General features: G+C 42.9%; 1 protein-coding gene across 1 annotated transcript in view; it reads right to left on the bottom strand.

Moving 5' to 3' along the window:
- Window positions 1-25,691, bottom strand: part of PTPRQ (protein tyrosine phosphatase receptor type Q) — a 179,005-nt gene that overhangs the window by 139,725 nt on the left and 13,589 nt on the right. The window contains exons 4-7 of the mRNA XM_065403406.1: window positions 24,736-24,805; window positions 21,054-21,253; window positions 19,069-19,318; window positions 14,911-15,039 (exon numbers count right to left, since the gene is read on the bottom strand). Coding sequence (XP_065259478.1) covers window positions 14,911-15,039; window positions 19,069-19,318; window positions 21,054-21,253; window positions 24,736-24,805 — 649 coding nt within the window. The remainder of the gene's footprint in view (window positions 1-14,910; window positions 15,040-19,068; window positions 19,319-21,053; window positions 21,254-24,735; window positions 24,806-25,691) is intronic.

Below are 25,691 nucleotides of genomic sequence, written 5' to 3'. Positions count from 1 at the left end.
CTGCCACTGGCCGTGTACCCCAAGATGGAGAAACCCCAGGAGATGGAGGTATACCAGGAGGGGTAGTAGTAAGTAGCCCAAGGACACCAGACATTAGTCCGGTTGTGTTATCAGAGTCCAGGTCAGCGTGTTTCAGTGGGATTCCCACTGACCCAGTGGTGGAGTCCTCCACCACTGTCAGGGCCCTGGGCTGGGACCTGGCGAAGTAGTGTGGGCCTGGGTCCCCCTACTCCCTACTGCTGATGCCACCTCTGGGTTGGCAGCCTGCCAAAGAGCCTGTGTTTGCTTGCTGTCTGCCCTAGCCAGGATTCTTTGGGCTATTGACCACTTATGGCTCTGCCCTGCCCCGAGGGCCAGAGCCCCTTTGACCACTTATTGCTCTGTTCTGCCCAGGGGGGGTAGAGCCCTGAGACTGCTAATTCCCTATTGAGCTTTGCATTTACAGACATACTGTCATTAGGGGGCGTGGCCTCCCTCCAAGACTGATGGGAGGGACGGCCATGAACCCCTACAACCACCCACGACTAAGCTAAAAAAATCAGCAAAAATATAAAACCAGGTTCACATTATAGATATGTGTGGAGTGGTGGAGAAAATAATCACAGGAAGGATAGTTATAGGTAAGAAATGTTCTATTCTGCCTCATCATCTCTCCAGATATCCTCATTGTGGAGCAATAAAAGAACAGTGAAGGAAGAATATAGAAATATTTGAATATAACAGCTGATTCTATAAGGGTAATAAACTTTAAAGAAAACTTGACTGATTATATAGGTATCACAGACTGGAGAACCGTTTCTTCAAGTCAAGTACAGCTCACACAGACCTCTCTTTTCTTCTGGTCTGTTAAGAATTTGGAATATTACGCTAAGAATTGCTATAGACTTGGAACTGGTTCTATGGATCCCAGGTTCTGTTACACAAATAACACTGATAAATATCAAAAAGTTCAAGTGGGAAGACCATTTCTAAGGGGCACTTTTGGAGCTGTCTGATTCTCTCATAACAAATGCTGGGAACTCTCCATTCTCTGGTGAGAAATTTGTGGCTCAAATTGTAAATTAAAATAGTATTTTAAAAGGCAATAATCCAATTCCCTTGTGTTACTGAAGAGTTTCCTTCTAAAATAAAGATAAAATAATATCGTTTCTTAAATAATGTATGTTGGTGCAATATGTATTCAGGTGTCTTAGTTGATTTCCCCACTCACTACAGATACTATACCATATTTAAAATGGTTCATTAAATCACCAAACTTTTGGATTATCACTATCTACCCATCTCTGATAATTCTAATTGCTTTTAATATCAAAGTCCAAAAGTCCAGAATGATATTGAGGACATGTGACAGCTGTAGATGGAAAAGGATAACACAATACAAAATACTTTGAATGTCATGCTCATATGACCGTAATTCCTTTCATTCCGACTTGTGCAATACTATTGATGCCCTGATTAAGAATATATGACATGTGAGGAAAATGGGTCTTAGTTATCAGGACAATGAGAATTGGTTTCCAATACTTTTGTAGTAGATAGGCATTTGACAATCAAGCAACTTCATCAAATGTTATTGGAAATCATTGGGCATGAAAACCGTCATGTCTGATATTAAGATGTTGACTAGTACTATATATCTTTTTAGACAGAGGGCTAAATCTTCACTTTACGATCTGCCCAGTGTAAGGCACATGTTAGTGTGCTGCCCCTAGAGCTGCTCAGGAGGGAGATTGTAGCTAGGGTGAGCAGATGTCCAAATTTTATAGGCCCAAATTTTGGGGCTTTTTCTTATATAGGTGTTTATTACCTCCTTGCCCCCTGTTCCAATTTTTCACATTTGCTATCTGGTCACCCTAATTGTAGCTCTGTCACAATATGGCTCCTGGTCTCTCTCCTGCTCCCAGAGCCGGCTCCAGGCACCAGCGGAGGAAGCACATGCCTGGGGCGGCACATGCTAAGGGGCAGCATTCTGTCCATTATTGGGGCGGCACAGTACAGGTGGCTTTTTTTTTTTTTGCACTTCGGCAGTTGGGACAGGTTTTTTTTTTTGCTTGGGGCGGCAAAAATGGTAGAGCCAGCCCTGCCTGCTCCCAGGAGGAAATACCCTGTACGAAGTCAATACCTGGTGCTCTGGCACAGTTAAGCTGGCCAGTACAATAGAGGCACATGGCAAAACTCCATCTAGTCCCCTTCCTTTCCTAGCTCTCCCACCCTTCAGTGTCAGGCGAGCAGCGGCACAGGAGCCGGCGAACAGGGCTGCTAACAGGGAAGTTTGAGTGGGAGTTTACAGGGGGAGGTGGAAGGGGAGGCAGGAGGGCGTGGTGCCCCATGTGCTGTGTTACCCCAGGTGCAGAGGGCACAGGTGAGCAGGTGGGCACAGACAACAGCAGCCATGAGCCAAGCAGCAGGGGACACAATGCAGATGATTGCATGTGGCAGCTGCGGTATGTACATGGTCCTAGCGGGGGTGCCTGAACAGAGGTATGTCTGCATGAAGTGCCGCCTAATAGAGCTGCTGGAAGAAAAGATCCGAGGATTGGAGATGCAGGTAGATACCCTGGTAGAGTTTAGAAGGGGGTTCGAGCAGCTGATGGAGCAAAGGCAAGGAGTGGCTGAAGGGGAATGCTCAGGGGTACAGGTGGAAGCAGGGGCTAAGGTTTGTGAGGGGGGAATGCCGGGGGGAGAACAAGGGCAGTGGAAGCATGTGACCGTGAGAAGCAGGCCAAGGAAAAGGAGGGCCAGTGAAGGAGAAATAGAGCTCAGGAACAGGTTTGGGTGTTTGGAAAACGAGGAAGGGGTGCAGCAGGTGGTTACCGAAGGGGGGAGGGTGAGGAAGAAGAGAAGAGCGGCTAGTCCCATAGAAAGGGGGGAGGAGTTGATGGAGACAGCACCAAATCTGGGCCCCGGGAGGATACAGGATGGCATAAGGGGGATTATAAGGGAAAATAGGAATGGACAGGGGTTGCAACTAGAGGGAACAGGGGATAGATTAGTAGATCGCACTGTCACCAGGCAAAGGCAGGTTTACGTGATTGGGGACTCCTTACTGAGGAGGTTAGACAGGCCTGTGACCAGGGCAGACCCAGAGAACAGAAGGGTGTGCTGTCTACCGGGCGCTAAGATACGGGATGTGGACCTGCGGTTGAAAAGGATCCTAAAAGGAGCAGGTAAGAACCCCTTGATCATCCTTCACGTAGGAACGAATGACACGGCTAGGTTCTCGCTGGAGAGAATCAAGGGAGATTATGCCAGGCTGGGGAAGACGCTTAAGGAAATCAAGGCTCAGATCATCTTCAGTGGGATTCTGCCTGTTCCTAGAGAAGGGCAGCAAAGGGGTGACAGGATTGTGATGATAAATAGTTGGCTAAGGGAGTGGTGCTATAAAGAGGGCTTTGGGATGTATGGCCACTGGGAGGCTTTCGGTTCTCACGGGACGGACTTCACCTAAGTAGGGAAGGAAATAGACTTCTGGGAGGGAGGCTGGCTCATCTCATCAAAAGAGCTTTAAACTAGGAATTTGGGGGAGACGGTTGGGAGATGTCCAGTTAATCTCCACACCAGATTATAACATTGAGAGGGAGGTCGATGAGATAAGAACGGATACAGCCAGGGGGAAGAGATTGGACATAAGGAGGAGGGGGGGGGGTGGATACTAGACTAATAGGTCATACTGGCGGTACGGTGTCCGTACCAAATTGGATAACAAATGTGAGAGAGGCCAAACGGCATAAATTAAGATGTTTATACACCAATGCGAGAAGCCTAGGTAACAAAATGGAGGAATTGGAGCTACTGGTCCGAGAAATGAAACCGGATATCATAGGAATAACCGAAACGTGGTGGAACGGTAGTCATGACTGGAGTACAGGTATGGAAGGGTATGTGCTGTTTAGGAAAGACCGGAACAAAGGTAAAGGTGGGGGAGTCGCATTGTATGTCAACAATGAGGTAAACTGTAAAGAAATAATAAGTGATGGAATGGATAAGACGGAGTCTGTCTGGGCAATACTCACACTGGGTAAAAGAACTACTAGAGCCTCCCCTGGGATAGTGCTTGGGGTGTGCTATAGACCGCCGGGATCTAGCCTGGATATGGACAGAGAACTCTTTAATGTTTTTAGGGAAGTAAATACTAATAGGAACTGTGTAATCATGGGAGACTTTAACTTCCCGGATATAGATTGGGGAACAAATGCTAGTAACAATAATAGGGCTCAGATTTTCCTAGACGTGATAGCTGATGAATTCCTTCATCAAGTAGTTGCTGAACCGACAAGGGGGGATGCCATTTTAGATTTGGTTTTGGTGAGTAGTGAGGACTTCGTTGAGGAAATGGTTGTAGGGGACAACCTTGGCTCGAGTGATATGAGCTAATTCGGTTTAAACTAAATGGAAGGATTAACAAAATTAAATCGGAGACTAAGGTTTACGATTTCAAAAGGGCTAACTTTAATAAATTAAGGTGACTAGTTAGGGAAGTAGATTGGACTAACATATTTATGGATCTAAAGGCGGAAGGCGCCTGGGATTATTTCAAGTTGAAGTTGCAGGAGCTGTCGGAGGCCTGTATCCCAAGAAAGGGAAAACGGTTCGTAGGCAGGAGATTTAGACCGAGCTGGATGAGCGAGCATCTCAGACGGGTGATTAAGAAAAAACAGAAAGCGTACAAGGAGTGGAAGATGGGAGGGATCAGCAAAGAAACCTACCTTATTGAGGTCAGAGCATGTAGAGATGGAGTGAGAAAGGCCAAAAGCCGTGTAGAATTGGACCTTGCGAGGGGAATTAAAACCAATAGTAAGAGGTTTTATAGCCATATAAATAGGAAGAAAACAAAGAAAGAAGAAGTGGGACCGCTTAAGACTGTAGATGGAGTGGAGATTAAGGATAATCTAGGCATGGCACAATATCTAAACAAATATTTTGCATCGGTCTTTAATGAGGCTAATGAAGGACTTAGGAATAGTGGCAGCGTGACGGATGGGAATAAAGGAGGGGGGGGTTGACATTACCGTATCCGAGGTAGAAGCCAAACTCGAACAGCTTAACGGGACTAAATCGGGCGGACCGGATGATCTTCATCCGAGAATATTAAAGGAACTTTAACCCCCCTTGTCGGTTCAGCAACTACTTGATGAAGGAATTCATCAGCTATCACGTCTAGGAAAATCTGAGCCCTATTATTGTTACTAGCATTTGTTCCCCAATCTATATCCGGGAAGTTAAAGTTAAAGTCTCCCATGATTACACAGTTCCTATTAGTATTTACTTCCCTAAAAACATTAAAGAGTTCTCTGTCCACCCACGACTAAGCTAAAAAAATCAGCAAAAATATAAAACCAGGTTCACATTATAGATATGTGTGGAGTGGTGGAGAAAATAATCACAGGAAGGATAGTTATAGGTAAGAAATGTTCTATTCTGCCTCATCATCTCTCCAGATATCCTCATTGTGGAGCAATAAAAGAACAGTGAAGGAAGAATATAGAAATATTTGAATATAACAGCTGATTCTATAAGGGTAATAAACTTTAAAGAAAACTTGACTGATTATATAGGTATCACAGACTGGAGAACCGTTTCTTCAAGTCAAGTACAGCTCACACAGACCTCTCTTTTCTTCTGGTCTGTTAAGAATTTGGAATATTACGCTAAGAATTGCTATAGACTTGGAACTGGTTCTATGGATCCCAGGTTCTGTTACACAAATAACACTGATAAATATCAAAAAGTTCAAGTGGGAAGACCATTTCTAAGGGGCACTTTTGGAGCTGTCTGATTCTCTCATAACAAATGCTGGGAACTCTCCATTCTCTGGTGAGAAATTGTGGCTCAAATTGTAAATTAAAATAGTATTTTAAAAGGCAATAATCCAATTCCCTTGTGTTACTGAAGAGTTTCCTTCTAAAATAAAGATAAAATAATATCGTTTCTTAAATAATGTATGTTGGTGCAATATGTATTCAGGTGTCTTAGTTGATTTCCCCACTCACTACAGATACTATACCATATTTAAAATGGTTCATTAAATCACCAAACTTTTGGATTATCACTATCTACCCATCTCTGATAATTCTAATTGCTTTTAATATCAAAGTCCAAAAGTCCAGAATGATATTGAGGACATGTGACAGCTGTAGATGGAAAAGGATAACACAATACAAAATACTTTGAATGTCATGCTCATATGACCGTAATTCCTTTCATTCCGACTTGTGCAATACTATTGATGCCCTGATTAAGAATATATGACATGTGAGGAAAATGGGTCTTAGTTATCAGGACAATGAGAATTGGTTTCCAATACTTTTGTAGTAGATAGGCATTTGACAATCAAGCAACTTCATCAAATGTTATTGGAAATCATTGGGCATGAAAACCGTCATGTCTGATATTAAGATGTTGACTAGTACTATATATCTTTTTAGACAGAGGGCTAAATCTTCACTTTACGATCTGCCCAGTGTAAGGCACATGTTAGTGTGCTGCCCCTAGAGCTGCTCAGGAGGGAGATTGTAGCTAGGGTGAGCAGATGTCCAAATTTTATAGGCCCAAATTTTGGGGCTTTTTCTTATATAGGTGTTTATTACCTCCTTGCCCCCTGTTCCAATTTTTCACATTTGCTATCTGGTCACCCTAATTGTAGCTCTGTCACAATATGGCTCCTGGTCTCTCTCCTGCTCCCAGAGCCGGCTCCAGGCACCAGCGGAGGAAGCACATGCCTGGGGCGGCACATGCTAAGGGGCAGCATTCTGTCCATTATTGGGGCGGCACAGTACAGGTGGCTTTTTTTTTTTTTGCACTTCGGCAGTTGGGACAGGTTTTTTTTTTTGCTTGGGGCGGCAAAAATGGTAGAGCCAGCCCTGCCTGCTCCCGGGAGGAAATACCCTGTACGAAGTCAATACCTGGTGCTCTGGCACAGTTAAGCTGGCCAGTACAATAGAGGCACATGGCAAAACTCCATCTAGTCCCCTTCCTTTCCTAGCTCTCCCACCCTTCAGTGTCAGGCGAGCAGCGGCACAGGAGCCGGCGAACAGGGCTGCTAACAGGGAAGTTTGAGTGGGAGTTTACAGGGGGAGGTGGAAGGGGAGGCAGGAGGGCGTGGTGCCCCATGTGCTGTGTTACCCCAGGTGCAGAGGGCACAGGTGAGCAGGTGGGCACAGACAACAGCAGCCATGAGCCAAGCAGCAGGGGACACAATGCAGATGATTGCATGTGGCAGCTGCGGTATGTACATGGTCCTAGCGGGGGTGCCTGAACAGAGGTATGTCTGCATGAAGTGCCGCCTAATAGAGCTGCTGGAAGAAAAGATCCGAGGATTGGAGATGCAGGTAGATACCCTGGTAGAGTTTAGAAGGGGGTTCGAGCAGCTGATGGAGCAAAGGCAAGGAGTGGCTGAAGGGGAATGCTCAGGGGTACAGGTGGAAGCAGGGGCTAAGGTTTGTGAGGGGGGAATGCCGGGGGGAGAACAAGGGCAGTGGAAGCATGTGACCGTGAGAAGCAGGCCAAGGAAAAGGAGGGCCAGTGAAGGAGAAATAGAGCTCAGGAACAGGTTTGGGTGTTTGGAAAACGAGGAAGGGGTGCAGCAGGTGGTTACCGAAGGGGGGAGGGTGAGGAAGAAGAGAAGAGCGGCTAGTCCCATAGAAAGGGGGGAGGAGTTGATGGAGACAGCACCAAATCTGGGCCCCGGGAGGATACAGGATGGCATAAGGGGGATTATAAGGGAAAATAGGAATGGACAGGGGTTGCAACTAGAGGGAACAGGGGATAGATTAGTAGATCGCACTGTCACCAGGCAAAGGCAGGTTTACGTGATTGGGGACTCCTTACTGAGGAGGTTAGACAGGCCTGTGACCAGGGCAGACCCAGAGAACAGAAGGGTGTGCTGTCTACCGGGCGCTAAGATACGGGATGTGGACCTGCGGTTGAAAAGGATCCTAAAAGGAGCAGGTAAGAACCCCTTGATCATCCTTCACGTAGGAACGAATGACACGGCTAGGTTCTCGCTGGAGAGAATCAAGGGAGATTATGCCAGGCTGGGGAAGACGCTTAAGGAAATCAAGGCTCAGATCATCTTCAGTGGGATTCTGCCTGTTCCTAGAGAAGGGCAGCAAAGGGGTGACAGGATTGTGATGATAAATAGTTGGCTAAGGGAGTGGTGCTATAAAGAGGGCTTTGGGATGTATGGCCACTGGGAGGCTTTCGGTTCTCACGGGACGGACTTCACCTAAGTAGGGAAGGAAATAGACTTCTGGGAGGGAGGCTGGCTCATCTCATCAAAAGAGCTTTAAACTAGGAATTTGGGGGAGACGGTTGGGAGATGTCCAGTTAATCTCCACACCAGATTATAACATTGAGAGGGAGGTCGATGAGATAAGAACGGATACAGCCAGGGGGAAGAGATTGGACATAAGGAGGAGGGGGGGGGGTGGATACTAGACTAATAGGTCATACTGGCGGTACGGTGTCCGTACCAAATTGGATAACAAATGTGAGAGAGGCCAAACGGCATAAATTAAGATGTTTATACACCAATGCGAGAAGCCTAGGTAACAAAATGGAGGAATTGGAGCTACTGGTCCGAGAAATGAAACCGGATATCATAGGAATAACCGAAACGTGGTGGAACGGTAGTCATGACTGGAGTACAGGTATGGAAGGGTATGTGCTGTTTAGGAAAGACCGGAACAAAGGTAAAGGTGGGGGAGTCGCATTGTATGTCAACAATGAGGTAAACTGTAAAGAAATAATAAGTGATGGAATGGATAAGACGGAGTCTGTCTGGGCAATACTCACACTGGGTAAAAGAACTACTAGAGCCTCCCCTGGGATAGTGCTTGGGGTGTGCTATAGACCGCCGGGATCTAGCCTGGATATGGACAGAGAACTCTTTAATGTTTTTAGGGAAGTAAATACTAATAGGAACTGTGTAATCATGGGAGACTTTAACTTCCCGGATATAGATTGGGGAACAAATGCTAGTAACAATAATAGGGCTCAGATTTTCCTAGACGTGATAGCTGATGAATTCCTTCATCAAGTAGTTGCTGAACCGACAAGGGGGGATGCCATTTTAGATTTGGTTTTGGTGAGTAGTGAGGACTTCGTTGAGGAAATGGTTGTAGGGGACAACCTTGGCTCGAGTGATATGAGCTAATTCGGTTTAAACTAAATGGAAGGATTAACAAAATTAAATCGGAGACTAAGATTTACGATTTCAAAAGGGCTAACTTTAATAAATTAAGGTGACTAGTTAGGGAAGTAGATTGGACTAACATATTTATGGATCTAAAGGCGGAAGGCGCCTGGGATTATTTCAAGTTGAAGTTGCAGGAGCTGTCGGAGGCCTGTATCCCAAGAAAGGGAAAACGGTTCGTAGGCAGGAGATTTAGACCGAGCTGGATGAGCGAGCATCTCAGACGGGTGATTAAGAAAAAACAGAAAGCGTACAAGGAGTGGAAGATGGGAGGGATCAGCAAAGAAACCTACCTTATTGAGGTCAGAGCATGTAGAGATGGAGTGAGAAAGGCCAAAAGCCGTGTAGAATTGGACCTTGCGAGGGGAATTAAAACCAATAGTAAGAGGTTTTATAGCCATATAAATAGGAAGAAAACAAAGAAAGAAGAAGTGGGACCGCTTAAAACTGTAGATGGAGTGGAGATTAAGGATAATCTAGGCATGGCACAATATCTAAACAAATATTTTGCATCGGTCTTTAATGAGGCTAATGAAGGACTTAGGAATAGTGGCAGCGTGACGGATGGGAATAAAGGAGGGGGGGGTTGACATTACCGTATCCGAGGTAGAAGCCAAACTCGAACAGCTTAACGGGACTAAATCGGGCGGACCGGATGATCTTCATCCGAGAATATTAAAGGAACTGGCGCGAGAAATTGCAAGCCCGTTAGCGATAATTTTTAATGAATCTGTAAACTCGGGGGTGGTACCGTTGGACTGGAGAATAGCTAATGTGGTTCCTATTTTCTAGAAGGGGGAAAAAAGTGACCCGGGTAACTACAGGCCTGTTAGTTTAACATCTGTAATATGCAAGGTCTTGGAAAAAATTTTGAAGGAGAAAGTAGATAAGGACCTTGAGGTCAATGGCAATTGGGACAAATTACAACACGGTTTTATGAAAGGTAGATCGTGCCAAACCAACCTGATCTCCTTCTTTGAGAAAGTAACAGATTTTTTAGATAAAGGAAATGCGGTGGATCTAATATACCTCGATTTCAGTAAAGCGTTTGATACGGTACCGCATGAGGAATTATTGGTTAAATTGGAAAAGATGGGGATCGATATGAAAATCCAGAGGTGGATAAAGAACCGGTTAAAGGGGAGACTGCAGCGGGTCGTACTGAAAGGTGAACTGTCAGGTTGGAAGGAGGTTACCAGTGGAGTTCCTCAAGGTTCGGTTTTGGGTCCGATTTTATTTAATCTATTTATTACTGACCTCGGAACCGAATGTAGGAGTGGGCTGATAAAGTTTGCGGATGATACAAAGTTGGGAGGTATTGCCAATTCGGAGAAGGATCGGGATATCCTGCAGGGAGATTTGGATGACCTTGTAAACTGGAGTAATAGTAATAGGATGAAATTTAATAGTGAGAAGTGTAAGGTTATGCATTTAGGGATGACTAACAAGAATTTTAGTTATAAGCTGGGGACGTAAGTTGGAAGTAACGGAAGAGGAGAAGGACCTCGGAGTCCTGGTTGATCGCAGGATGACTATGAGTCGGCAATGTGACGTGGCCGTGAAAAAAGCTAATGCGGTCCTGGGATGCATTAGGCGAGGTATTTCTAGTAGGGATAAGGAGGTGCTGGTTCCGTTATACAAGGCACTGGTGAGACCTCATTTGGAGTACTGTGTGCAGTTCTGGTCTCCCATGTTTAAAAAGGATGAATACAAACTGGAACGGGTACAGAGAAGGGCCACTAGGATGATCCGAGGAATGGAAAACCTGTCGTATGAAAGGAGACTCGAGGAGCTCGGTTTGTTTACCTTAACCAAAAGAAGGCTGAGGGGGGATATGATTGCTCTCTTTAAATATATCAGAGGGATAAATACCAGGGAGGGAGAGGAATTATTTCAGCTCAGTACTAATGTGGACATGAGAACAAATGGATATAAACTGGCAGTCGGGAAGTTTAGGCTTGAAATTAGACGAAGGTTTCTAACCATCAGAGGGGTGAAGTTCTGGAACAGCCTTCCGAGGGAAACAGTGGGGGCGAAAGACCTCTCTGGCTTTAAGATTAAGCTTGATAAGTTTATGGAGGGGATGGTTTGATGGGATAACGTGATTTTAGTCAATAGGTCAATAACGTGCCATCGCTGGTAATTAGTAACAATGGTCAATGATGGGATATTAAAAGTTACTACAGAGAACTTTTTTCCGGAGGGTCTGGCTGGAGAATCTTGCCCGCATGCTCAGGGTTCAGCTGATCGCCATATTTGGGGTCGGGAAGGAATTTTCCTCCAGGGTAGATTGGCAGAGGCCCTGGAGGTTTTTCGCCTTCCTCCGCATCATGGGGTAGGGGTCGCTTGCTGGAGGATTCTCTGCGACTTGAAGTCTTTAAATCATGATTTGGGGACTTCAACAGATGAGTCAAGGGAGAGAATTATTCCAGGAGTGGGTGGGTCAGCTTTTGTGGCCTGCATCATGCGGGAGGTCAGACTAGATGATCATAATGGTCCCTTCTGACCTTAAAGTCTATGAGTCTAAGACCTAATGCTAGCATAGCCTGTGCAAGGGAGAGGGGGACCTAGATCCCATAATTCCCCATGTGCAGCCAAGAAGGCCAGACCAATATTTGGGCCTATGTGATAAATACCTTCCCAGCCCACACCTACAGAAATTTGAAGCCTAACTGTGAATTTCAGGCACAGAGACTGTTATATATAGCTTTGTTTATTTCAGTTCAATGGGGATAAAGTACAAGCTGAGTAATTGCATCAGTTTTGACATTCAGCATGGGTATATGCAGACTGGCCTCTATGGGTCTCACTAGAAGGCCCTTATTTGCCAAATCCTATTTTTAAAATTTCAGATAATTTCTTAGTTACTCCAATATACTTGTTAGTAATTTTTAGTCCTGTACCTTTATCACTGATTGGAACAGAGTGAATTTTGAGTGCACTGTCTGAGGAAAAGGCACACCATGCTGCTTAACAAATATAAGAACTCTGCACTAACGCCCCCTCCCTCTCGATCTCCATCTCAGTGGTGGGACATTTGATCGAACTAGCAAGGGAAAGACAACCTTGGAAGGGAGGGTAAGGCTCAACTGCTCTGGAACCTTCCCTACCCCTGACCAGAATACAAGTGGTGATCATGCTTGGATGGGAAGCAGGGACAAGAGAGGAGATATTTGCCTCCATGTGCTGCCCATTGGCTAGGATGTAGGGAGAGGAGAGAGCAGACTGGCTCTCATGCGCCCCCCTCGCTGTATATCAATCCATCATGGGCAGGCAGCTCTGTGACAGAGTACTGGGAATCAGCACCTGAACCAGTAGCACTCTGGTCATTGTTTAACCAGTTAGGTCCCTGGGGAGGGCCCGATTAAGGAGAGAAGTTCCTGATTACCAGATCAGATTGGGGCTGGGTAACTAATGAGCTAATTAACACATTAACAAGGAGACTGGATAAAAGAGCACAGAAAGAAAGAAAGGGGATGGAGGCAGGCTAGTAGGCTCTGATAAATGGGTGTTCTCTGGGAGGAGAAACCTCTTCCCCCACCCCGCTTTGGAGAAGGGGTAGTAAAGCTAGATAATGTAAATGGTATGAGTGCACTAGTACCTAAAAGGTGGTGAGTGAAATACTATAAATAAACTGCATGGTGGTATCTACAAAAAGTAAGGCCTTTGAGCAGTCTGTGTAAAGCAAAGATGATGGGAGCAGTGGCACTCAGTCACAAACAGCTACTCTGCTGTGGTTGCTGCCTCACCCTCTCTGCCCTATAACTGAGGTCTAGTTTGAAGCATGTTCTGAAGATGCTGTGTGGGTTTGATCAAGTGGCAGTTCTGGAGATTAGGAATAATTTTTTCCCTGGGGCTAGAATTGACAAGGTGTCTGGTGAGTTTTTTTCTCCATCGCCAGTATCCTGGAGGCACAGTTTTAGGTTAATACAGAGTAAAGACAGGATTTAAACATGCAAATTTAATAAGTGGAGTTTGTAGTTTTGTTCCAGCTTGAGACCGGTAGCCAATGGTAGTAAGAGGCTCCAGGGAGCCAGGTCCTAGAAGTACACGTGAGTAAGAGACCTGGGAGGTGGCTTCTGGACCCTATTATCCTTGAGGAAGAAAGGCACCCTTATTTCTTTGCAGACTTTATGTGCTCCCTCATTCCCCCTCATGAGTTGGAGGACAAGAGTGATCAGAGGAGTGCTAAATACTAGAGATTAGCCTGAAGGAAACAAACCCTAAACATTGGTTATGGAGCATGGAGGTCATTTACCACTACCCTGAACCCAAATAAATGACTGGTATTTTTCAGTGAGGGTGGGGGCCCCAATCACTTCATCTCACAACCCATTCAAGTTAATAATTTTAGCCTTATCCCTTAAAATCCATTCCTTTATCTGTGTTTTGTTCTCCTGCAAGTTCTGATTTAATTGACAGTGTAATATACTGCCTCTCTAAAAGAGTGAAATAGATAAGATTGTGTCTCTTCCTGTTTTCAGGTGTATCTAGCATCCATTGCTCTATGTACATATACTGAAAATGAGTATTATGATGGTGTGTCCTTCCCATCCAAGGCAGAGCAGGTTGTTAGGACAATTAGCCGGTTGGGCTGCACCACTGGGGGAGAGCCAGGGACAGAAGGGCTAACTGTTGATGAAGCAGAGCTGGGCAGAGGCAGGCTGAGCTTGTATAAAACCAGAAAGCTGAGAACACCGGGGGCTGCAGAGGAAGTAGGCTGCAGTCACTTCCTGGAAGAAGTAAGGGGGTGTTTGAGGCTACAGAGCCTGCCAAGAAGTCAAAGAGGGAAGTAGCCTACAGCTATTCCCTGAGAGGAGGAAGTTTAGGCCGATAAACCCAGGGGGTGGGCAGAGGATAGAACAGGCAGGAGCTTGGGGAAATAGCACCGGGGTCTGGGAGCAAACAGCTCATAGTTGCTAGACATAGGCCTGCTCTACACTGAGGGGGTGGAGGTCAATCTAAGTTACACAACTTCAGCTATGTGAATAACGTAGCTGAAGTCGATGTACTTAGACCTACTCACCGCAATGTCTTCACTGCGGTGAGGCGACTGCTGCCACTCCCTCGTCGACTCCACCTGCGCCTCTCGTGGCGGTGGAGTACAGGAGTTGACGGGAGAGCGCTCGGGGGTCGATTTATCACGTCTAGACTAGACGCGATAAATCGACCCCCGCTGGATCGATCGCTGCCCGCCAATCCAGCAGGTTGTGTAGACATACCCATAGAGTCCTTGGATTGGAGCCCAGAGTAGTGGGTGGGCCCAGGTTCCCCCACCAGCTGCTGGGAAAGTGGCACAGCGCCTGGCCCTGGACTGGAAGACTGTCTGGAGCAGCATGAGGATAGCTGATCCAGCGGGACTTTGGTACCCTGGAAGAGGAGGACTGTACAATGACCTGGCTGGAGGCTGAGTCATGAAGAGGGAGCACTGAGAGTCCTGGCAACCAAGGAGGGGCCACGGTGTGAGGAAAGGGGTGTCAGACTGGACGAGAGCTGATTCGCCAGACACAGCCATGAGGAGGCATCCTAGCAATGAGTGAACCCCATGACAAACATCCTTTTCACTGAGAAGTTATCAGAGAATTATTACCAAGCCTAATTTCATAAAAGGAAATATTTGTTTTCAACTATCCATTTTTAGAATGCTAGTGATGTAGTTATTGAAAGAAAATTATCCTAACAATGATAGAGAAAATCTACGTTTGATTCAGACTTACCAGACGGTCCATATAACTCAACTCTGTAACTAAACTTTCCTGTTATTATGGTTGGTGGGTCCCAAGACACTGAGAAGGACTTTCCGGTAATGTTGCCTTTGGCAAAATTCTGGGGTGGATCTTCTGGAACTAAAACAACATTGGAAAAAATGTATACACATATAATTCATATTAGGGTTTCCCAGAAGCATCATTTAATCCATATTATTCATATTAAATATAAAATAAGATCAGAAAAAGACATTAAAAACATCATGTAAATTGGAAAAGTAGGATTTATATTAATATGGAATTTTCTTTCTGATTTAAATTTACTTCCTTTTAATTAAAGGGGTGGGGGGTAGTTGGTAACTTATCTTGCAAGAGAGCTACGAATGTGCAATTGAACCTGAAAAGGGAGAAGTATCAGAGACTCCATCAAGTCTAATAGGAATTTCGCAATTGCTATTGATTTTACAGTGAAAGGCACTCAGATTCTACGGTGATGGATAGTTTGAGCAACAGGTATGCAGTCTCTCTCTTTTCATACTCTAGGTCTCCTAAAACTAATTTGATGACCTTCAATACTGCCCAAAGCGCCAATCCTGCAAAGATCAGCATGTGAACAACGTTATTCATGTACTGCCATAACAATATCCCAGCCATTTTGCTGTTTGTGCACAGCTCAGCAAACACCTCCATTTTTTGGAACAAACCTGAGGTAAAAATGGTATTATTCAAAGCAATGTCAATCATAGAAAGAAAAAGACAACTCTCTCCTATCGAGCTAGTTGTCAAAATAAGAACAGCTGCCAATGAAAGAAAAGAGAGCTCCTATCAATCCTGAGGAATTTCTTAGGTGCTACTCAGTGAAGATAACCAAGAATGATAAAGTAATCTTGCCAAGTCTAATGGTATCAGCTACACTCACACATTATTCTTAAATGTCAGGGTTACAAGGAATCAAGAGAAGCTGCAATTCTTTTCCAGGGCCAAATCCTGTCACATAACTCATAGAAGTAATATTTATTATTTGATTCCACTTGATCCCATCCCCAGTGACAAAATATGCAAGTGCTGGATTTTGCACAAGACATCTGGTAATAATATTTAATTATAATGGAGTCATGTCCAAAAATTTTAAACACATAAATGAGTAGCAAAAGAAAAAAAAAAGTAAATGGATTCTCAAATAGCATGGTAAGCAAGAAGAGCCCTGTCACTGCAAAGGATGGGGAAGGGGTTCAGCAGAGCTGGGATGATTCAACTAGGAGGGGACTTGAATGGTTTCAGCAGCTGGGAATGGGTCCAAGGCAGGGTACTTGTCATTAAGAGTCATGTGGTCACCTTTGCCTCTGTGGCCACAGGAGATCTTGTGGCAGCAAATTAATGTAGTTTCACAGAGCATGTCGGGCAGGATTTAGAAGAGGCATGCAGGGATGACAGAAAGAGGGGAGCACAGAGCCAGAGGATTCACAGCGCTCCAGCCTGCTGCATGGCACAGGAAGCTACTTAGGCTGCAAATTCCTCACCCTCAAACCACACTTCTCCGTAGAGCCTACCCCAGCTACTCAGCATTTGATCCTAAAAGAAAGCAGGAGAATTTGGTAGTTGACATGTAGTTTGGGTGGCATCACACGCTAAAGTGGGAGGGTCAAGGTGCTGGAGTAGGAGGTGGGGATTTCAGTAGCTTGAGGTAGGTGGCGTTAGATTGCTTGATGCTGGGGAATGTGAAAAAGTTCTGGCAACTTGGAGGGTAACCATGAGTCAGTTGTGGGGTGGGGGAGGGTTTCAATGTCTGGATGAGAGGGCCGGGCTCTTTGCAATCAATGCAAAGCAGCACTCCTAAACCAAAATCCCTTGCATTAAAAAAAATAAACTGTATATCCAGGCACTTGCATGTATAAACATTGTTTTCTAATACCCAGATTGAAGCTATAATATTGGATTTGCACTATAATCTGCATAGTTCAATACAAGCTTTAGCTTTCTTGTATTTAGAAAAAATTGAAATGTTTGTAAAAATTTCTATTAAAGCTAAATCAAACATCAGAGAAGAAAAATCATGAGGAAAAAAGTAGTTCATTTATCTATAATGTCCCCAGGGGAAACCCACAATCAGCATTCACTGAAACAAAAGTGAAATAAAAGTGTAAGGCACGCCTGGAAACAAAATCCTGGCATGCCTTACACATGCATGTAGGCCCCACAGCAGCATTTTTGGATGCATAGGAGAGTAAAACCAACAGAGACCCTATGTCCTAAGAATCCTCAACTTGTGTGCCACACTGGGCCTCTGAAGCTCAATGAGGATTAAGTAATTTGGGCTGGCCCTAGATGTGGTCAGTGGACCTGTGCACATCAGAGATCCACTAGGCCAAACTCTGCACAGGGGAGCAGAATGCCATCTGCTAGTTCCTCCTCCAGACCTTACAGTAAAAGCTTCAACCAAGTTGCACAGACATCCTGGATCAGCTGGGACTGAGGATTCTGTCCTTCCACCCCTGATATGCTTTTGCAGAGCAAAGCCCTTTACTTGAGCTTTGCTCCATTCCCAAGGATTTTCTTACGGCCAATACACCTGTCCTAGCACATTAACAGTTTGAAAACCTCAGAGAAAAAGTTGGACGAAAGCCCTGAATCAGACTGGGAACTACACAGAACTTTATTTATCCCAGTCAGAACTATATATTTAGGGTTCTTTATCTGTAACAAAACATTCAAATATAGAATCATAGAATATCAGGGTTGGAAGGGACCTCAGGAGGTCATCTAGTCCAACCCCCTGCTCAAAGCAGGACCAATCCCCAGACAGATTTTTGCCCCAGATCCCTAAATGACCCCCCAAGGATTGAACTCACAACCCTGGGTTTAGCAGGCCAATGCTCAAACCACTGAGCTATAAAACCAAGTGGGGTTTAGCACTCTTAGCCAAAAGCCCCCCTGCCTTAAGAACACCTGTCCCCATCCTCTCTCAATCCTATACAATATTAGGAAAGAGTCAGACCTCTTTTCATCTGCAAATTAGTATGAATTCTGACATAGGAAAGAAGAGCCCAGAATTGCCAAACAGTGCTAGATAAAAGATTGCTGCACTGTCCAACTGATGAACAGTCTTCGGCAACGGGCCAGTTAGTAGGTGTTTAGGCAATCTTGGTTTCCAACCCTGACCCCCTGGTGACAGATCACTTGCAATGTATTGAGAGTCCTGGGATTCAATGGCTGGCTCTAGGACTGCCTTTCAAGCTGTGGATCCTGACAGGGGAACATTGGGAAAGGTGTTTCTCTCTCTTTCACACTGTTTCTCAATAGCTGCAGGGAAATATGATTGACTGGCTGCGGGAAGTTGTGGACACTCCTGAACTACAGGAGTGCAGAAGTAGTGGCAGAACTTGTGTGAGAATTAAGAATTAGATTTTGAGCTTTGGGCCTGACCTGGGACATGCTGAACACCTCCTCAGAGGTGCTGAGTCTCCTCGTTGGAATCCCAGCACTCAGTGTGATGCAGATGAAAAACAGGACAAATTACCACCCAGCTCTCAGTAGTGGTGGGGAGAGAGCTTTGCCAGGGATGCTAAGCAGGGTTTGGCCCAGGTACTGATGGCTCTTTACCACTTCTTAACATGAGCTTATTTACACGTTGTATTTCATCCTGGCAACAAGCATTATAGCACATAGACCCATGTACACTACTACACTGTCCACCCTTTGAAATACTAAGTCTGCCATCTTTACCCACCTTTTCCTATTCCAAGTTCTCCTATAGCTTCATGCCATGAATTGCACTTCTGTCGTGCTTTGTGCTATCCTCAGGTTTTCACAGAATTAAGAACCTACAGTATTTCCCTTCTCCTTTAGATAATCATACTTTGCTTTACTCTATTTCCCACAGAAACTCAACTCCCATCTCCACTCTTTTCTACATTATATTGTATACAGTATGTACACATTCAATTGATCTCATCTGGTGCAACTGATTAAGCATACCAGGAATTATAAAACACAGAATGTATGTATTGAAACACAGTCTGAGATCTAGCTGAAGACAGAATCACAGTCTAAAGCATCCTGCAATATAACCTGGAATCCCTTTGGTTTATATTTTAAAATAAATCTCAGAGTTTAACATGTTGATTTTTCTCTGTAGTTAAAAGTTTTTTCTCGGAAAGCAAAACATACCTGCTTCTGGTGTCCTGACAATTGTGCTGTCAATATAACCTGCTTCAGTGGTAACGGCAGAGACTTCAAAAAGATAAGTGGTGTATGGTCTAAGATGAGTCACAACAAAACTAATAGGTTCATTCCAGACAGAGCTCATTTGACTTGGTGCTACTGTACTTGGTGTAAACATAGCCCGTGAAGGAAATGTAGATTTGCCAAAAGTAGTTGAAGGGGTGGTAGTACTCCACAAAAATGATTCACTGTTTTCCTAAAAAGATAAAATATGAACCATGAAAAGCTAAACCTATTACTTAGCCATTTTGCATCAATCACTGCTGAACTATAGGTCTTTGCAATATCATACCTCTTTATATAGCTATAAAATGTGGATTTTTAAAAATATTAACTAGTAGGATAAAAGTTACCTACAAACCCTAAGGCCAAAAATCAATGAAAACCTTCGGCATGCATTCAAGAGAAGAATTGAACGCAAAAAGGCTGGTAACTAGAGAAAGCTCAAATAATTTGATTCTCACAACACCAAAAAAGTAATCTGAAAAAGCTGATAAAAATAAACTAAATTTAAAAACTGTCATGCCAGATCAACAATGGTAAATGTGTAGACACAAAAATTACAAACACCGCATCTTTAAAACAAAATAGTTGAAAATTAGTTTTTCTTTCACTTGTCACTATGTAAATGCAGGTTGTTATCGTCTTCCTCCTGATGGCATCATTAACAGCGCAGGGGATGCAGCTCATTCCACTCCTTCAGGCCTGATTCTACATCACAAATGAACAAATACTAACAGTGTCAAATATGGCTGAATAGAACCAAAACTCTGGTGTTGATGAAACATTGCCAGATTTGGTTTCCAGTATTCAAACATTCTGTTCCATGAGTCTCCCAGTAATTGGCACAAATTAGCAATGTTCTACTATACTCTAAATCCAAATAGAGCTGATCTGGCTAGAAAAGGTTGAACCTGATCAGCAGCTATATAAGAGAATGCCAAGAAAAACCTAGATGCTGCAATAAATGGTGCTAGTGATTTAGTAGGTGGCACTCTTCCTTCTGAATTGGTACCAAACTAATTCATTTTGATGTTAGGAGGCTCTGCAATGCTGGAAATCCTCATTCAGATAAAATATGAACCGAAGGTCCTGACAATTTGGAGTCATTATAAATGGCACTTCTCACAAGATCAAGGTATTATTCCAGCATCCTAGGCAAATTCCAACTCAGGCCATGTGGAGTCCTTGAAGTCAAAAGGACTCTATTCAGACTAGAGCTCTATTCTGACCCACCGAAAATTCTAAAATTTAGACATGTTTTCATTCCAAATCAAAACAAAAAGTTTGAAACTTTAAAATTTTTGTGTAACTGAAAATCCAAAAGATTTCAATTTGGAAATTTAGAAACATTTCAATAATGTCAAAAAATGCATTTTGACTTTATCATTTCGTTTCAACTTATATATGTATGTTTCAGTAATGATTAATCATTTTATATATATGTTGAAATGAAATAAATATTGAAATTGTTTAGATTCTCATTTTGTTTAGATAATGTTTAAAAGTTTAATTTTGACTTTATTATTTCATTTATTCTCAACATATATTTAATAATAATAATAAAGTCAAAATTAAACTTTTAAACATCTAAACAAAATGAGAATCCAAACAATTTCAATATTTTTATATCAAAGATTTCATCAGAATCAACAAGTTTCTGTGAACCATTTTAATTTTGACTAAACTGCATTTTTCACTGGAAAACTGTTCTGTCAGAAAAATTTTGACCACCTCTAGCTCAGACATAAAGATCTGTCTGTACCCAGTACATCAGTTTGTAGAACCGAGACCTACAACCAAATTATAAAATTAGAAATGGACCTGAACCATATCCCACAGGCCCCCAGATTTTGGGGGTGTTCAAAATACAAATGTGGCACCACATTTCATCCCTTGAGTCCATCTCTAATTAAATTTTTAACACTTACATTACATTCTGGTAGCCTCCCAGATAGAATGTCCTCCACTTTAACAGAAACATCTTTCACTACAATTCCACTTCTTGCATGTTTCACACTAATCTTGAAACTGGTTATCTTTCCATTTGGTTGTTGAGGCAGAAACCAGATCAGATTTACAGCTGAATAATTTAACGCCTCAACTGTGAGATTCACCACTTTACCTGGAGCTAAGAAACAAAACAAAACCAGTAATGCATATAATTCTTTGTAGCAGTATGTGTATTTCAGAATTAACATTTCTAATCTGAAATGACTTTCAAAATTCAAATAATCCTTCTTTCTTCCTCTTTCTTCCTGATTCCTGCGTTATGGCTGCTTTCTCTATTTCTTGTTTCCAGGCATTAAAATCATTCATCACCACGGTATCTCAGAGGCAATTTTCAAATTTTAAAAGTTGTATTGCTCTCTCCAAGTATGGTGGTTGGTTATTTTTCTTTTTAAAATATAAATTTGTACTAGTGCTCTCATAAAAACACTTTTGTCATTGGCTATTAAGGAAGGATCGTCCCTGTTAGCAAAATATTGAATATATTTCCTCTGTCCCTCTAGGGGTACATCTACATAAAAGAGTTGGGCTTGTGGGGCTTGCGCTATGGTGCTAAAAAGAGCTGTGTGCATGTTGCAGCTTGGTCTGGAGCTCAGACTCTGAAACCCCGCCCTTCCCTAGGTTTCCGAGCCTGAGCTCCAGCCCAAACCACTATGTTGACACAGTTATTTTTAGTACCGTACCACAAGCCTGAGTCTGCTAATCCAGGCTCTGGGATTCGATGCCACTCACTCTGTAGACATAACCTAAAAGATTCTTCCAGTCCAATGAATTTCAAAGGACTGAAAAGAGATACTTTCATACTGTCTCTATTTCTAGCTTTCAAATGTTAAAGCTTTACACTAGGCAACAAAGTCAGTCTTCCTTTCTCAATCTCTCCTACTGGAGCTGTTCCACTTTGTAAAAATAATTCAACATTCTTTGGGCCACACTGAGACTGACTCTGTTGTCCAGTGGTTAGGTCACTCACCTGAAATCTGGGACACCTGGGCTCCCTCCCTCCCTACAACAATGAATAATTATTTATACAAAGTGGAACAGCTCCAACAGGAGAGCTTGACAACAGAATAACCTATTGGTTATGGCCCTTCCCCAGGATGTGGGAGAAGTGGGGTCAACTCCCTTTTCTGGATCAGGCAGAGCATAGACTTGAATTGGTTCTCCCAGCGCTCTTGTATCTTAGGTGAGTGCCCTAAGCACAAAACCTTCCCAACAAAAGTTATATTGAAACTGCCACTTTCACAGTGATTTGAGCATTAGCCTGCTAAACACAGTGTTGTAAGTTCAATCCTTGAGGGGTCCACTTAGGGATCTGGGGCAAAAACAGTACTTGGTCCTGCTAGTGAAGGTAGGGGGCTGGACTCAATGACCTTTCAAGGTCCCTTCCAGTTCTAGGAGATAAAGATATCCTATTTATTCATTCGGATTTGACTTTGATGAATCAGCATTTTCTAATTGAAAAACTGTTTTGCTGAAAAAAACAAATCCAGCAATTGCTATTGCAACTGAGATCCGGCAAGTTGATGTGTCTCTTTTGGGGGGGTGGGTAAGTGTGCATATAACCAGTCAAACGGCAAATCAGTGCTCTGAGGCAGAAAGTCGTTTTTAAAAGTGTGATTTTGTCCCTCCTGATGAATTAGCCTTATAAAATTACTTTTAATTTAAATTTTAAAATAGATTAATCTAAACTAGTAAATTGAACCATTCTACTTCAGAGAATAATAATGAAAAATACTGATTGGGAAACCTCAACATTTTGGTAAATTAAAAACTGTTCCCTTAATATTTGAATTTATACTATATTTACTGTATTTGTTTGATTAATCATTTCCCAATACATGATGGTGTGTGACCAAGAAATTATGTTCTTTGTATCAGTAACAGTTTGATGTGTCCGTTGGGTCAGCAAATCAGTTCGCACTATAAGGAAATGGAATATAGGACCTCAAAAGGTTCAAGTTCTTGAGTGAGTCAAGTAAACATCTAGAAGTACAGAGGACTATCTGAAATGCCATACTTAAGGTTCAGACCCAGATTGCATAAACTAAAAATATTGCTATATTGTGTTGAAAAATGAGTTGATTTAAATAAATATATTCATGTTCAACATTATAGAAAATCTCCCATAACTAATAAGAGACAGGTCCTCCAAGCCTCCTGCTTAAGTGCTTTGTTGAATAGGGGCTTTACTTCTGGATTTTCTTTCTACCTCTCCATACTACTCCTTTCCAGACAATGTCTCCTGTTGTGATTATTATTCATGAATCAAAAACTTGCAACAGCAAGTCTTTAACTATTCAAACAATTTATATCCAAAATAAACTTTCATATTTTAGATATAAAAATATAACAAGTTTATTATCCAGTTGGTGGTGGCAATGATTATGTTGTATTTTTAACTCTCAGAGCTGTGATACTTAAAAAGAGAACCAAAATTACAAATGCAGTTGCTTGATAAAAAGCTTTCTTTTCTTCATCATTTCAGCTAGAACTATACTGAGGATTTCTATTTTAAATGAATCATATGTAAGTAGAGTTTTGCAAACAATTTCTGAGAAGCAGTAATGCCTTTATAGGGCAAAATGGTGTATCTTTGCCCTTTGTTAAACTTAAATACAGTATGCTCATTACAATATTATGTTTGCATACAATTATTTGCAAAAGGAAAAGTAGCAGTTTCATACAGCTCCATTTAGAAAGTTCTCATTTATGGGGGTTTTCCTAAATGATAAATTATCTCAGAAGATTTAAAAGTTCCGTCCTTAAGAATCTGAAACCACAAAGTGCTGAGCACCTTTCACTGACTTCAGTGGGTGCTGGGGTGCTCAGCACTCAGTATGCAGAAAACTCCTGCTGAAATTAATGGGAATTCCATGCACAGAGAGTGAAATTCACCCTTTGCAAAGGGCTAGCAAAAGCCGTATCACCACTTAAATTGCACCTAAGCTCTCAAAATGAGCCTTGTGCTAGCTCTCGGCACAGAGATGAATTTCTACCAGAGTGTTTGTAGGATAAGGACCCCATAATATAAATTAATAACAATCATAGACTTAGAATGTTATGAAAAATCAGTAAAACGTCAGATGTTCTCAGTCAGATTCTAATTTCAGGATGCATTATAACTGAGCTTTTGGTGTCAGCATTAAGAGGCAAACACAGTAAGAAATACTGTGTATTATATTTGTTAGAAGCTGGGCTTGCTGCAAGGGGGCTATGCAAGATCCTGACTCTACTGTAGCTCTTGTGCCCCCATACTGCAGTGGGCAATAGTTGGTGGGTTTATTTAGTATCTGATCAGCTATCCCTGCCTTGATTTCCTCCACCCCATCTGCATAGAGACATGTGTGGAGCCCCTGCAGAGCTGGGATTCACAGCACATAATGAACGGGGACCGCATGCACCAGGGCACCCTAAATCCTGCCTCCACCATGCATGGCAAAATGGCAACATTTCCACTGCACGTGAGGCCCTTTGTAGCCACAATGAAAGGATCAGGATTTGCTCCTAAATGTATCAGAATTTTTTATTCTATTACTTTAGAAGAAAAATTCAGCGACGATTTATAAGAATGAATTGGATTGATGGAAGCTTTACTGAAATTACCACTTTCTGCAGTTTGAAAGAGAAAAGGATCACTAAATACTCCAATGCCAGCACTGTTCTCAGCAGCAACCTACAATAAACCGAAACAGTCACATTAGAGAATTCACATAATATATAGTGCCAATAGTCATGCATATATATGGTATAAGCTGTACATGTTGAATTACAATTATACAAATGAATTTTCCTTTTTTCAGCTGCAATTGTTTAATTTACACTAAACTTTTAATGGATAAATATTAAACACAATAATTCTCAACCAATGACATTCACTCAAAAAAGGCTCTTTACACGTTCATGTACATTTTCTCTTTAGAAGCATATGGATCTCCCAGCAATTCTCATGCAACAGCATGGACTCACCATCTGAATGGCTGACAAGACTGCAACTTTATTATAACAAATATGAAAAATCTCTAACCCAGCTGACAAAATTCCTGGCAGCAGTAAATGAAGAAGGCTCAGTTTGCCCATAACACCTACTTCTGTTGGGGAACACCACCTGGTCTCCCCACAACAAATCCCAAGCCAAAAGTTCAGCATTAACAGGTGTTAAGTGCCCTCAACTCATACTGAAGTAAACAGGAATTTAGGGCAATCAACACCACTTAGCACTTACCAAGCTCAGGCCCCATGAACGCTGATTCTACACAGGTTACCAATACCCCAGTAATAGCACCTATCCTCACTTGGCAAGAATTCTACTCCTCTCTCTTTAACTATGCAGAGAGAAGACAATCATGCCTTCTTCCCCCATTCCTTTTCCCCCTCCTTAGTTTGGAAGGAAAGGGAGAAAAGGACACCCTCCCTCCAATTCCTCAACTTCAGAAGCGTCAGGATAGCAGGCCCCCCTCCTCGGTTGGTGAGAGCATGGCAGAGTGAGTGTCTGGGATGTCTGAAAGGCAAAAGCATGGGGAGAAGTGAGAGTGATGCAGAGTATGCATGCCTGATTGTGA

Source organism: Emys orbicularis, chromosome 1 (genome assembly GCF_028017835.1).
Source record: "Emys orbicularis isolate rEmyOrb1 chromosome 1, rEmyOrb1.hap1, whole genome shotgun sequence".
NCBI classification, from domain to species: domain Eukaryota; kingdom Metazoa; phylum Chordata; order Testudines; family Emydidae; genus Emys; species Emys orbicularis.
The sequence above is the reverse complement of the archived record's forward strand: the minus strand, read 5'-3'. Positions and strand labels throughout refer to the sequence as shown.